At 36.9% G+C, this 13,655-nt stretch overlaps 1 protein-coding gene across 3 annotated transcripts in view; it reads right to left on the bottom strand.

The window, feature by feature from the left end:
- Positions 1 to 13,655, bottom strand: part of MTM1 (myotubularin 1) — a 97,898-nt gene that overhangs the window by 49,912 nt on the left and 34,331 nt on the right. For all 3 annotated transcript variants that reach the window (XM_051969317.1, XM_051969315.1, XM_051969316.1), the window contains exon 4: positions 12,285 to 12,379. In XM_051969317.1, the coding sequence (XP_051825277.1) occupies positions 12,285 to 12,379 (95 nt within the window). The remainder of the gene's footprint in view (positions 1 to 12,284; positions 12,380 to 13,655) is intronic.

Genomic DNA, 13,655 nt, shown 5'->3' on the forward strand with positions numbered 1-13,655 from the left:
ACAAGTTATTGTTTTATTTCACTGTTATCGTCTGAGTTTAAAGTCCGATTTTCTCTGCCACCATAGTAATTACCTATGGTCAAGTTCTTTTTCTATTGTTTATTCATTTTTTTTTTAAACAACCTATTTTTTGGCTGTGAAGTTTACATTACGGTTGGGCTCTCCTGTCAGGGTGTGGGGAAACAAGGTGTCAGGCTTCGAGGTTTTGTGCTATTATTTTCAGAATTCTAGCTGGGGGAACAGGAGGGGGTGGTCTATGACTTTTTGGTTCTCCAATGTGCTGTGATCCAAGACCAGGCATGATCATTGCTCTTCCAGTTTATACCTTGGTTTATGAATGACCTCAGATACCTTGAGCCACAACCAAGACCCTGGCACAACCACCACCACAGATGCACTCACTCCCTACAATCCAGGAAATGCACCATCAGCCTCTACTCTATCCCTGCCACAAGCACCAGTTTATCACTCTGCCTTGGAACTTAATCCAGAGAATCTGCTTTCCTGTGAGTGACCACAACCAGTCCTCTTCCTCTTAGAATTGGGAGCAGGGACCCTACCACTCTGTCACCACACTCACTGGCTGCACTGGTTCTTCCTCACCTGCAAATACAACCTGAGACTCTGTCTAGCCAGTAAGTTTGGGCCCCTGTCCATTATTAGTAAACACCCTCCCCTCCCTGTCCCAATCAGCTACGACCCTGATATTGTCACTGTGGTGACAAAGGTGACATAGCCACGCCTCCCCCATCAGGGCTTGCACTTTGTTGACACACTTTCCTCCTAGTCAGACCACCAACTCATAGGTTAGATCTTTCCTAACATTCTATCAAATTGTCTTAAGCTGAGTGATTGCTTTATCTAGACTATATATTCCTATCAATCTAAAATTTACTTTGAGACATTATTTTAAGTCATTTGAGGGGGAACTTGAGAGAACCAGATAATGTCCTGCTTTACTCTACCAATTTCCTATAATTCCCTTCATCCACTGTTGATTTTTCAAGAAAAAACTGAAGGTCTGAGTATACTCTGCTATTATCAAGATTTGTGATCATCAGCGGGTCATTCAACCTGTGGGTTTCAGTTCTAAATCTGGAAAAAAAAAGAGATGGGATTAGATTCCATTACTACTTCTAAGGTTCCTTTTGCCTCTCGAATTTTATAATCTATATCTAACCCATAATCTGATGCCTTATTCTATAACCTTCACATTCTTACTTAAATTGTATTTATGTACTCTTATTTACACTTTCTACATTTTTTTCTTTATAAATTAAAATCTTTAAGCCAGTAACCATTAATGCTAGAAAATGCACGTCTGTAGCTGATACTGTTTGGGGAAAAAAAAATCAAGAATTAATGACCTGTATTTCTAAAGACTTATTTGCAATCAGTACCTCTATCTATTTTCTTATGAAACTGAAGCATTATACAATTTTTTTTCTTGCAAATTGATCACCTTTTTGGAACACAAAGCAAAGTTTTTTAAATGATCAGTTTCAAATAGCTAAATTATGCAAAATTCACAGTAGGGTACCTAATAAATATCTGCCAAATGAATGAATATTAAAACTAATATTTTTTATAAAATTTAAACACAACTTTTAGTAGTTGTCTAGAAATAGAAGCCTAGAATAGAAGAGTTTCAGGAGTAAGGGAATAAATGCAAACACTGAGATTTTATTTACTCAGATCAATCTGCTTTACCAAAGACAATATTAGTGTTTTGGATTATACTTGTAAAGAAACGTTTTCTAGTTATTATATGGCACAAGGAAACAATACCACATGAACTTGATTACCTTAAGAGAGAAAAGAAAAAAGAAACTTTTGCCTATTGTTAAATGAAAAAACATCAGGCAGTTTTATAAGAATGTCTATGCCATGTTGAAATTTACAGAGTTCTGTGAAATTTTCTAGATGTTCAACTTTATTTCTCAACTTCCTAAATGTTCCTTAAGAAAAATATACTTGCATACTAAGTGAAAATTCACTCCTCTACCATCAATATTTATGTCAGAATGCAAAAGCAAAAACTAACAAGATAACTATGATGCTCTTTGTACCACTTAAAGAAAACAAAATAACACCGACCCAAGACAGAACAGAAAAAAGGATTCTGAAGAAGGACTAGACATGTTTCTAATGAGCACTAAGGCAGAGGAAAACAGTTGGGCTACAAACCAGAGGCTCTCTACACGAGTCAGAGAAGATAAAATATTTAAGTAAGGCCCATCCTGAAATGAACACTTGTCAGTACTGCTGGACAAGGGTCGAGCCAACCAATATTTTGAGAGGTTCATGAAGAACTAGGCTTAAGGGAAGCCGCCAGGGAGGTGGGGCCTAGCTCTAGTAGACTATCTGCTGTTATGTTCTCTTTAGCTTTATGCTAGGTATGGTCTTGGATACTAACCTTTTTGAGAAAGACAAGCAGGGGCCCGTATGGCAACTCTGTATTCCCCAATGTATAGCACATGGCTCTATGATCTAGCCCCATGCTGCTCCAGAGTCAGTGGTGATCTGAGTAGTAATGTGTTCTGGAGATTAAACCTAGACATACTTATTTTTATCTTCTGAGCCTGAACTCAACTACCTACACCAAAAGGAAAGGGTACTAAGTATAGGGAATTGCAATTACAGATTATCTACTGGTCCACACGTATAAAAGTGCTAGTATACACTATATTCTGCTTAAATGAACTCCCAAAGACTAACTGGAAGTTTTAGGAATAAGAAAATTATCTTTGCCTTCTCTTGACAGTGTTAACTGACTAAATATTATTAAACATTTAAATGATCTCTAAGGTCCCTTCTGGCACTAAAATGCTATGAATATGATTAAATATGTAAAGGAGTTGAATATAATTTTGAGTAGAAGAAAATAAAACTTCATAAGAATAATAATATGTCATCATTAAAGAACAAGAGATGAAAATCTTATTATATTCATTTCTTAAAGGAGCCAAACCTTGAGGCTGGAAAGCAGGTGAATATAATACATGCTTCTAAACATGCTGCATGGCCAAGGGCTACACCAGGGTTTCTCTGTTACTTCCATAAAACAAAATGAAAACAGATACCAAAATCAGTCGAGAAGGAGAACGAATTGAAATGGTAATCTTTAGAAGATTTAAAGTTACTTGTTGATCTGAGAAAGAACACAAATCTACTTCAAACTGCTACCAAATTTAGAGCTCTCACTGCAATGAACAATGTAAGTTCTAAGTACCACTGGCATCTGTTGGACGATCCAGCACCTATCCAAAGATTAAGATATCTAATATTTGAGAGTTGCAGTTCAATGGGCATATTAACTATTTATTTTTGGCCTTAGCTTCTCCAAGTTTTATCCCTATTTTATCAACAGAAAGCCAACCAATGTATCTCAAGTCCTTGCACAAATCCTTTCGATGAGTTATAATATGATGATGCGTATAGCAAGGCCATAAGAGAATCTGACAGTTGAATAGCACTTGTTTATCTTGTGTAAAACTACAGCTGAAGGTATTTGCTCACTATGCTACTCAATAACCTTCATATAAGAACTCAAACAATAAATTTGTTTGACTTTAGTTCCAGGAAAAAAATTCTGTCTCTATAAATGAATTTACATCCATTCTTTTGTCAGAAAACAAAAACTAAGGCCAAATGTATTTGCTTTGCCTAAGGAGCCAGAAAGTTTACAGCCATACTGACTGCCCAAATATTAAAAATGTGTCCAGTTCTGATGCCTGAAAGTATATATTCCCCTTGTTTCTTTCAAATTCTATTTTATCCTTTAAAGCAATATTTTGCACTTCTAGTAGTTTATGAGCCATTTCAAGTTCTTTTGTCAAGTAAGCAGATATTTATATGCTCCCCAGTCTAATTATATACACATAACATATATGTGTAATATAATACTATATCACATAATGTTAAACATAAAACGAACTAGAAGGATCTTATTTTTACAAAGAGGGCTTGGAGTAAGATTAGATTTAAGCTAATGTGAACATAACTGGTATAGCACCATTGGACTACCAGAAAACCACAATATCTATGCCACTAGGCTCTAATCAATCTTTCAACAAACATTTACTGAGCACCTACTATGTGTGAGGCACTGTGATGAACACTATGGATAAAAAACAATCTCTGTCCCTACTTTCTAGATATCTAGGGAGGAAAAACTGTCCAGATAGCATAGAATTTTAGAAAAGAGAGAAGGTTCAGGGAGGCTTCGGATAGAAGGTGGCACCTGAGCTGATTTTCGAAGGACAGGGAAGATTCTAAGAAGTGGAGGTAAAGAAGTACATTCCAGGTCTGAGAGCAAGCAGTGAAAATGGCACTGGAGACAACATATTGTGTTTGAGGAATACCAAGGCCAATCTAGGTGGGACTGAAGTGTGAAGGAAAGGGAGTAGTGTATAACAAGATTGAAAAAGGAAATTGAACTAGGTTGAGAAAAGGTTTTAAAGCCACAGGAGGTTATGTTTGATCCTAAAGGCAATAGGGAACTATTGAAGTTTATGGGGTTAAAGGGAAATGGCAGGGAAAGAGGAGAAGAGATAGGGAGAGATAGAATAATTGATCATGGCTTTAAAAAGGAATTTCAGAATTCTTTATTGTTAATGAATGTCAAGGAGGCTTTAGGAATTATTGGCACGGTTCTAAATGCAACTACAAAGCCCATCTCCAGTGTATCTACTTTAAGTCCAGAGATGCCATAGGAATGAATTAGCCCTGTCTTTCCTAACTGATGTCCCTTACCTGACCCCAACCCAGGACCACCAATACCCTAGCAGAGGGGTCCTGATACTATGGTGTGAACTAGATCTTCACCTAAAATACTCTATACATCCCAGAGGCAACTATGGAACCTAGCTGCTGTTCTGCATGTCTCACAAATTAGGTGGTAGCCTAGGCCTGTACCCATGAGGCAACTCAAGATCACCCAGACTCCATCAAGACAAAATTCAAGAGCTATCTTAGTGTCACATTATGGGAACATGTAGTTTAGAGGCAATGTTGGAGCTTAAACAGAGGGATGCTGAAGCTCTGCTGACATTTCTTTGGATTTATGCTTTAGAGCAATTACAAAAGGTGATCCAAAGTGTCGGTGTGGGTAGTTTGGCAGATCTCAAATAGGAAGGGACACTGCAGTAACTTCACCAAGTGAGGACTATCCACCATAGTGGATATCCACCAAAGCCTTACTTTCCTGTCCATCACAAAGCAGACAGTTGTGTGGGATTACCAGCAAAGTCCATTCAGGAGAAGAAATGGAGGTCTTGATTCCAGATCTCATGACATGGATCTTTGGGTTAACTTAGCCCTCACCAGACACAACAGCAGAGTTAGAGCTCCCTTGCTGCAATTTCACAAATGAAATCTGAAATATGTCAGGGTACACTACAGAAAAATGACATTAGATTGACATCCCTGTAACACATTCTTACTATTTCCAAATCTGGCAGCAAATCAACAACTCGTTCTCTTTATTACTACATAAGTGCAAAAAACACCACTGTGACTGTGTTTTCCTGTTCCCTATGACAATTTAGGTGGCTCTCTTTATATTACCTTTTGCTACAAATAACTGTTTAGTTTACTTTTATACTTGCAGAAGAAAACTTAGGGTCATGAATAATAGATCCCCTTACTCACTCTATTTTCTACCCTGCCTTCTCTTTCAGTGGAACTGATAAATAAGGCAAAGTGCAGTTGGAACCCTGTTGTTCAGTCCTTCAGCTGTGTTGGACTTTTTGTGACTTCACAGACCATACTCTCCAAGGGATTCTCTTGGTGAGAATACTGAAGTGATTTGCCATTTCTATCTCTAAGGCAAGCAGATATTAAATAATTTGCCCAGGGTCACATAGCAAGTAAGGATCTGAGGCCAGATTTGAACTCAGGTGTTCCTGCCTCCAGGCCCAACACTCTATCCAGTGGCCCACCTAGCTGTCTCAGTCCTTTCTGATCACTCTGAAAACTGCCTCACTGTTGCTATTGACCTTTCTCCCAAACCTCCCCCTAGGATTGTTACCCTGCTAACAAACATAGTAAGAGTAAATTGAATCTCCACAGTGGCAATGGCCAAAAAGGTATGTCTTTCTATACCTTCATTCCATCACCTCTCTGTCAGGGGATGGGTAACATGCTTCATTGCACACATGGTTGGTCATTTCAGAGGTCACATCTTTTGCAGTAATTTTTCTTTACAATGTTTTTGTCTTTGTATGTAACATTCTCCTGTTTTTGTTTACTCTGCATCACTCCATACTCTGTTTTTCTGAAATTGTTTCTTTCAAAATTTCTTATGACATCATAATGTTCCATTATATTTCTATAGCACAATTCGTTCAGCCATTTTCAAACTGTTTAAACAATTATGAAACTCCTAGATTCTAGTTCTTCCCCCTTCCTCCTGTGAATCTCCCATTCAAGAACAGGAAGTTTGTTTTATTTTGTAGCTTTTCCTTTCTTGTTACTATCTTTCCTTTTTAGATACATTTAAGTTCTTAAGGGTCACTTGTTTCTTTTCCCCCTATTAGAATGTTAGTACTAGATCATCATACAGTCCTTTTCAATTATCATTCTAGGTTTCTCTTGAGTCTTGTGTTTGCATTTCAAAGTTCCCACTCAACTCTGGTCTTTTCATTAGGAATGCAAGAAAGTTGTTTATTCCATTAAAGAACTGTTTTTTCCCCTGTAAAAGTATACTCAGCCTTGCAAGGAAAGTTGTTTTTGGTTATAAGCCTATCTCTTTTGCTTTTTAGAATATCATACTGCTTTATCTCTGGTTTATAAAAGAAGCTGCAAGGTCCTTATTCGTTCTTTGGCCCCTGAACTGCTTCTTTCTGGAGGTCTTCTATATCTATATCTATCCATCCATCTATCTATCTATCTATCTATCTATATAGCAATATATAGATATTGGTATTGATATAAGAGCTCTGGTTCTTAGTTAATCCTGACTGTTCCTTTTGGGCTGGTTTTTTTTCCCAGGAGATGATTGGTGAATTTTTTCTACCTTTACTTTGTACCCTGGTTCTAATAGATCTGTACAGCTTTCATTCATGATTCCTTGAAATACAGGACTTTTTTGTTATGTTTCTCTTGATTCCTATGTATTTCAAGTTTTCTATTTATCTCCAATCTTTTCATCTGAAATTCTTGGTAGTCCTCTATTTTCAAGTCAATAAGCATTTATCAAGCATCTACAATGTGCCAGGCACTGTGCTAAGTTTTCCTTTTTGGATTTCTTAGTGACAAGTAGATTCTATTTTTACTTTGTCCTCTTCCTTGAATAGATCTAGGCAATTTTCTTTCATGATTTCTTGAAATTCAATGTCCAGGCACTTTTTTTGGTTGTAGTTTTTAGGCAGTTCAATGATTAGAAATTCTCTCTTCTTGAACTATAGTTCAGTTATTTTTCATGTAATACCTTAAAATTTCTTCAATTTTTATTCACGTTTCAATTTTATTTTATTATTCTATCTTCAAGGAATCTGTTGCTTAAATAAGGTTTTGTACCTCTTGTGCAAGGCTGCTAATTCTCCTTCCAAGTCTTTCCTCTGCAGTCCCCATTTCTTTTCTAGTTCTTTCTTCTAATATTCTGATTTCATTTATAAAACCATTTTTAACTCTTAAAAAACACCCCTTGTTTCATTTCTCCTAGGAAGTCTAGTCAAATTTGTTGCCAAGCTGTGTTTTTGAATTTTTGTTACAGATATTTTGCAGTTATTCCCTTCTTTGGGGTTACGCTTTAGGAGTAATTGTTACCATTACAGCTCTTTATGGTGGGAAGCAGTTTTTTCACTTTTTTTCCCCTAGCCTTATTTCTCAAATTTGGACTCTGAATGCTTCTGGGAGAAATATCTGGGCCTTACTTGGTCCATTCTCTTGTGTTCTATTGCTGTATTCTCTGGGTATGGAATGTTATATTCTTCATGACTATCAGGATATCAGGATGAGTTCAGATTGGAGGCCTGCAAGCTTTCAATGCACCCAAAACAGTCTAACACAAAATCTGAACACTGCTCCCCAGAGCTGAGCTTTGCAAGGTCCTGATCTCAGTTTGAGTCTAGGCAACACATCTGTGGTCTTGTCCCTGGTTGGAGCACCAACAAGCTACACTTTCTGATCCTAGCCTCTGTCAGTTAATTGAAAGTCTCTATAGAGCAGAGCAAGCGTAAAAGAACTGCAGATTTCCCTTTGGTCTGAGCTCCCCAAACTGGTTTTTCAGTTGTGGACTTCAGATACAGCTGAGACTGGATCAGAGCCACACGACAGCTGCTGCTCACTACTGTTCGTATTCCTTACCTAGTACACAGTCTCAGGACCATGATAGCTGTTTGCCCTGGTCACCATTCTTAAATGAAAGTCACTGCCTCAATAATAAGACATCTGTGACCTACCTCTAGGATATAAATGAAAGTGTGGCCATTCATAGTTGTTCCAATTTCCTGCTCAGCTTCAGGCCCATCCATGATAGATCCAATACCTTTTCTTACCTTAATGCACATCTGCAGGCCCCAGTTCTATTGCTGAACATGGAGTCTTGCAGTATAGAGACAGAACTACATGCCTAGAAACTCATTCTCTAATCTTCATAGACTTCTATTTGTCTCCCTATGTTTAAGTCAAAAAATTAATTATTTTTACTTTTCCAAATATTTCCTCATTAGTTCTGGGTCTTTGTCAAAATGGGATGGGGGCAGGGTGAGGGGAAGAAAGTAGAGAAGCTGGGTTATATTTCTTCTTCCTGTTTTGCCATCTTGGCTAATTGCTAGGCTTTTTTTTTTAAATCACACTTTTCAAGGAGTCTAATAATTCTTACATTATACCTTCTTGATTTGTTTTCCTATTTAGTCATTTTTTTGCAATATTTTGACATTTTTCTAATATTCTTAGCTGTCTCATGGAAACTGATTTCTATTTGGTCTATTCTAGTTTTTTGGGAGTTCATTACTTGGGGAAGGTTCATCAATTTCTTTTCTTTTTTTTTTCATTTTTTTATCTTTTGCTTCATTTCCTCTGTGGTGCTTTTGGAAAATTCATTTTTTCTTTGAGTTTCTGCTTTCAGGTACAGAGAGAATATCTGAGAAATACTGAAACCTGCAATAATTTTTTTATACCTATTAGTATCTTCTTTGGTTTACTCATCTTTCTAATTTTGGTTCTTAAACTGAGGCTTTATACCAGGGACAGGCTCAGCCTTCTGTTGTGCTTTTGGGTAAAATGGTATGTTCTCCTTGGACTTACTCTAAGTCACCTGTGTTCCTACAATGACTTTAAATTTTTTTTTAAGGGCAGGAGCAGAATTCATTTATTTATTTATTTGTATTAAAGCTTTTTATTTTTCAAAACATATGCATGGGTAATTCTTCAACATTAATCTTTGCAAAATCTTGTGTTCCAATTTGCCCCCCTTTCCCTAACCCCCTCCTCTAGATGGCAAGTAGTCCAATATTTGTTAAACATGGTAGAAATATATGTTAAATCCAATATATGCATACATATTTATATAATTATCTTGCTGCACAAGAAAAATCAAATCAAAGTGGAAAAAATGAATAAGAAAACAAAATGCAAGCGAAGAACAACAAAAAGAGTGAGAATGTTATGCTGTGATCCACATTCAGTCCCCACAGTCCTCTCTCTGGATGTAGATGGCTCTCTTCACAAGACCATTGGAATTGGTCTGAATCATCTCGTTGAAGAGAGCCACTTCCATCAGAATTGATCATCGTATAATCTTGTGGTAGTGGTGTACAATGATCTCCAGGTTCTGCTCATTTCACTCAGCATCAGTTTCTGTAAGTCTCTCCAGGCTTCTCTGAAATCTTCCTGCTGGTCATTTATTACAGAACAATAATATTCCATAACCTTCACATATTATAACTTGTTCAGCCATTCTCCAATTGATGGGCATACACTCAGTTTCCAGTTTCTCGCTACTACAAAGAGGGCTGCCACAAGCATTCTTGTACATACAGGCCCCTTTCCCTTCTTTAAGATCTCTTTGGGATATAAGCCCAGTAGTAACACTGCTGGAGCAAAGGGTATGCACAGTTTTATAGTCCTTTGGGCATAGTTCCAGATTGCTCTTTAGAATGGCTGGATCCATTCACAATTCCACCAACAATGCATTAGTATCCTAGTTTTCCCACAACCCCTCCAATATTCGTCATTATCTTTTAATCTGTCATCTTAGCCAATCTGCAAGATGTCCTACAATGATTTTTAATTCCTGAGGTCATGCATCATAGATCTTTGAAGTTTAGAGTACTACACCTTAAGGGTCCTCTATTGGCCTTAGGATGGAGTACGAGGGATCATTAGAGCCTGGGAGGCACATGGACTGTCCAGAGTATTGCTATCTCATGATAATCTCTGTCATTCCCCAGGGCTAGCAAAATCCCCATTCTAGAATTTTCTTGGGGGAGTCTTCCACTCTTGCTGCTTCCAGATGCAGAACCCTGCAAGCTATACTTGTATTTGGTGTAGTAGCAGTTGGGAAGTTGCATGTGGTAGCACTGAGTTTACTGGGGTTTTGGCTGACTTTCTCTGCAGTTCTGAGTGAAAAATTATTTTACTATAGTTTTCCATTTAATTTTTTGACATTATTCAGCAAATTTCAGGTTTTTGCTGGAGAAGGTGCAGAGTTGGGCAGTTTGTCTCCATTTGGGTAGCCATACAGGCCCAAAGTCTAATAATGAACTTTACATAAAGGAAAAAAGGAGACATGCCATAATATTGAACCTACAGATCACTTAACCAGGTACATGCCCCAAGAAGGTAAAGGAAAGGCCCAATACATTTCAAAACATTTATAACAGCACTTTTTGTGGTAGCAAGATATTAGAAACAAAGGAGATGCCCATTCACTGGGGAATGGCTGACAAAATGTAGTAAATGAATCTAATAGAATTATCATTGTGATTTAAGAAATGATTGTGATAGAATTCAGAGAAGCACGGGATGATTTACACAAACTAAAGTGAAAGAAGCAGATCCAAGAATACAACATACACAATAGCTACACAAATGTACATAAAAAGAAGATCTACAAACCAAATGCTATGAAATAATGACCAAAAGTGTCTCCAAAGAAAAAATAAAAGCATATCTCCCTCCATTCTTTCCAGAGGTAAGAGACTTTGGATATGGAATATTACATATATAGTCAGATTCAGTTGATAAATGGATTGGTTTTGCTGACCTGCTTTCCGGCCCCTCTTTTTATTCTTGTTACAAAGGATATTTCACTTGATGGGAAAATGGAGATAGATTCAGAAATGTGATGATATACCAAAAAAATCAATGAAAACTTAAAAAAAATTCTTTAAAAAGAGGCAAATGTTGTCCTAAAGAACTAGCATGTGGAAAGTAGCAAATCAGAATTTCCCCACTGCTCTGGCTGCTCCTCTCTCATTCACAACTTGCCGCTAAGACCACTCCTGAAAGATGTTACACATCCATCCCTGCTTTGCCCTGGAATTTCCCGTCACTGAGTCCTTACTGCCATCCATTTGCTTTGGGCACTGGCAAGCTATAATACCTGAAAGCCCTGCAGATGAAGTCCAAGTGACAACCACCCTGCTCTCTTTCTCCTTCACCATCATTAGTCAAATATATTTTTCCTTACATTCTTTACCCCCTTCTACCATACCAATTTTCAACAATGACTATTAAGAGTTTCTCTGGTATGCAATGGTAAATTTGGAAATTTATAAATTTGTAATGCATGAAAACGATGACAAACACTAAGCTAGAACCACAGCTACCCTGGTTTCAAAACCAAAATAGTGCCTTTTTTAAGAATACAAATTACAAGGTGAAGAGCCAATTAATAAGTCTTGTTTTGTAGGGTTAAGAGGCTGTAGATCAAGGGCTTTTAAGCTTTTTTATGTCATGGAGTCTTTTAGGAATATAGTAAAACCTATGGATGCTTAAAACAATGAGGATTACAAAGGAAACATTATATAAAAATGCAGATATTAAAATATTTAAAACCAAGTTCATGGACTCAAGGTTAAGAACTCCTATTCTAGATCTTCTTAAACCATTTGCTCCCTGTTCCCTACAAACATCAAACTATATTTCTATATTCCCTCCATGTAAAGGTTCAGGTTCCATATTGTTTTATATAAATCCAGTCATTGATACTTGAGTAGCAAGTATACTGGGTAGCATGCATTTTTGAACCACAGTAAGCCTAATGACAAAAGAAAATTAAAATGTCTAATTTCTAATTATTCACAATCATCTTTAAGTTCTTATGTTCTACTTACCGTTTCCAAGCTTCTTAAATACAAGCGGTAATTGGTGATATAAACTCGTCCTTTGATGGGGCCATTGAATGGACATATATAAATTACTTCTTTGTCTATTGAAATTTAAAAAAAGTATCCAAGTGAGAACTAGAGAGGTTTAAAGTAAGCACTGGCAATGTTTTTTACATTATCATGCCAAGGAAGTATAAAGCATTAGAGTAAATCAGTATGTGACACATTCAGGGTAGAAAGAATGTCTCACTGAACTTTCCCACAGAGATCAAGACACCTGAGGCAAGGAAGGATCTAAGTATTTGGGCTTGCTGAGCTTCGGTTTAAGACACACAAATATTACAATGGTGAGTTAAGTATTTAAGTACTAAAAAGACATAATAGAGGATAGTGACTGAGTCTGTGGTAGGATAAAGAATAAATTAGAAGGCTGACTGTATCTATAGAATAACTTAACAGCTTTTCATTTTTTACAATTGCTATCTCTTTTCTGCTCAAGCATAAAAACCATTAATAGCTAGTAAGATTACTTCCCGGTAACTTAAATAACAACCTTAAAGTGTTATCAAGTTTAGGGTTCTACCTCCTATAAAAGGTATTGCCAATTATATATTCTTTCATTCGGGACAATGACAATAAGACAAATATAGATTTTGTGATGCTTTTCCCTCAGTAGGCAAGTTGCACACTTTTAAAAATACAACCTCGCAAACATCAGATTCTGTATGTATGGATTATGGCCATAGACTGGGCCAAAGTAATGGTCCATAAAGGACCCACTCCCGTAACGACCTCATTAATCCCCTGTATGGCATAAGCCATTCAGACTTCATCTCCATAATTTTCCTTCTGAAACAATACCTAACAGACTTTGTTTTTCAGTATTGAATAGTACTGGTTAGAGTTAAAAGATAATAATAATGTGTCCTAAAGAGCAAGTACACAATTCCTACAATGCCTGCAAATTATGAAATGTTTTTCAGCATTAACATGCCATGATTACTATTTCTTGAGACTGCCTAGACTCAATACATATTTATTTGACTTGCTGACTTAACATGTTTTGCAATATGACATGATAAATTATTTAGAATTTATGCTTCAGAATCCCTGGTCCTCCTCCAACAAGGCTCTTCTCTTAAGTGGGTTACTTGTAGAATACTTTTAAGTCTTGACAAAAATTAGGAACATACTACTACTTCTAGGTTGAAAAAGTTACCAGAATAGCCGAGCACATGCGATGTAAGAACGTCTTTTGGGGTAGAATAAGACTTCTCTGATCAGACAGGTGGACGGTGGGGGTGGGGGTGCCATTAGTGGACAGTAAGTTATATTAAAAAACAAAAGCAGAATTTATTTTTAAAAATAAAGAAAAAG

This window comes from Antechinus flavipes, chromosome X, assembly GCF_016432865.1.
Source record: "Antechinus flavipes isolate AdamAnt ecotype Samford, QLD, Australia chromosome X, AdamAnt_v2, whole genome shotgun sequence".
NCBI lineage: Eukaryota > Metazoa > Chordata > Mammalia > Dasyuromorphia > Dasyuridae > Antechinus > Antechinus flavipes.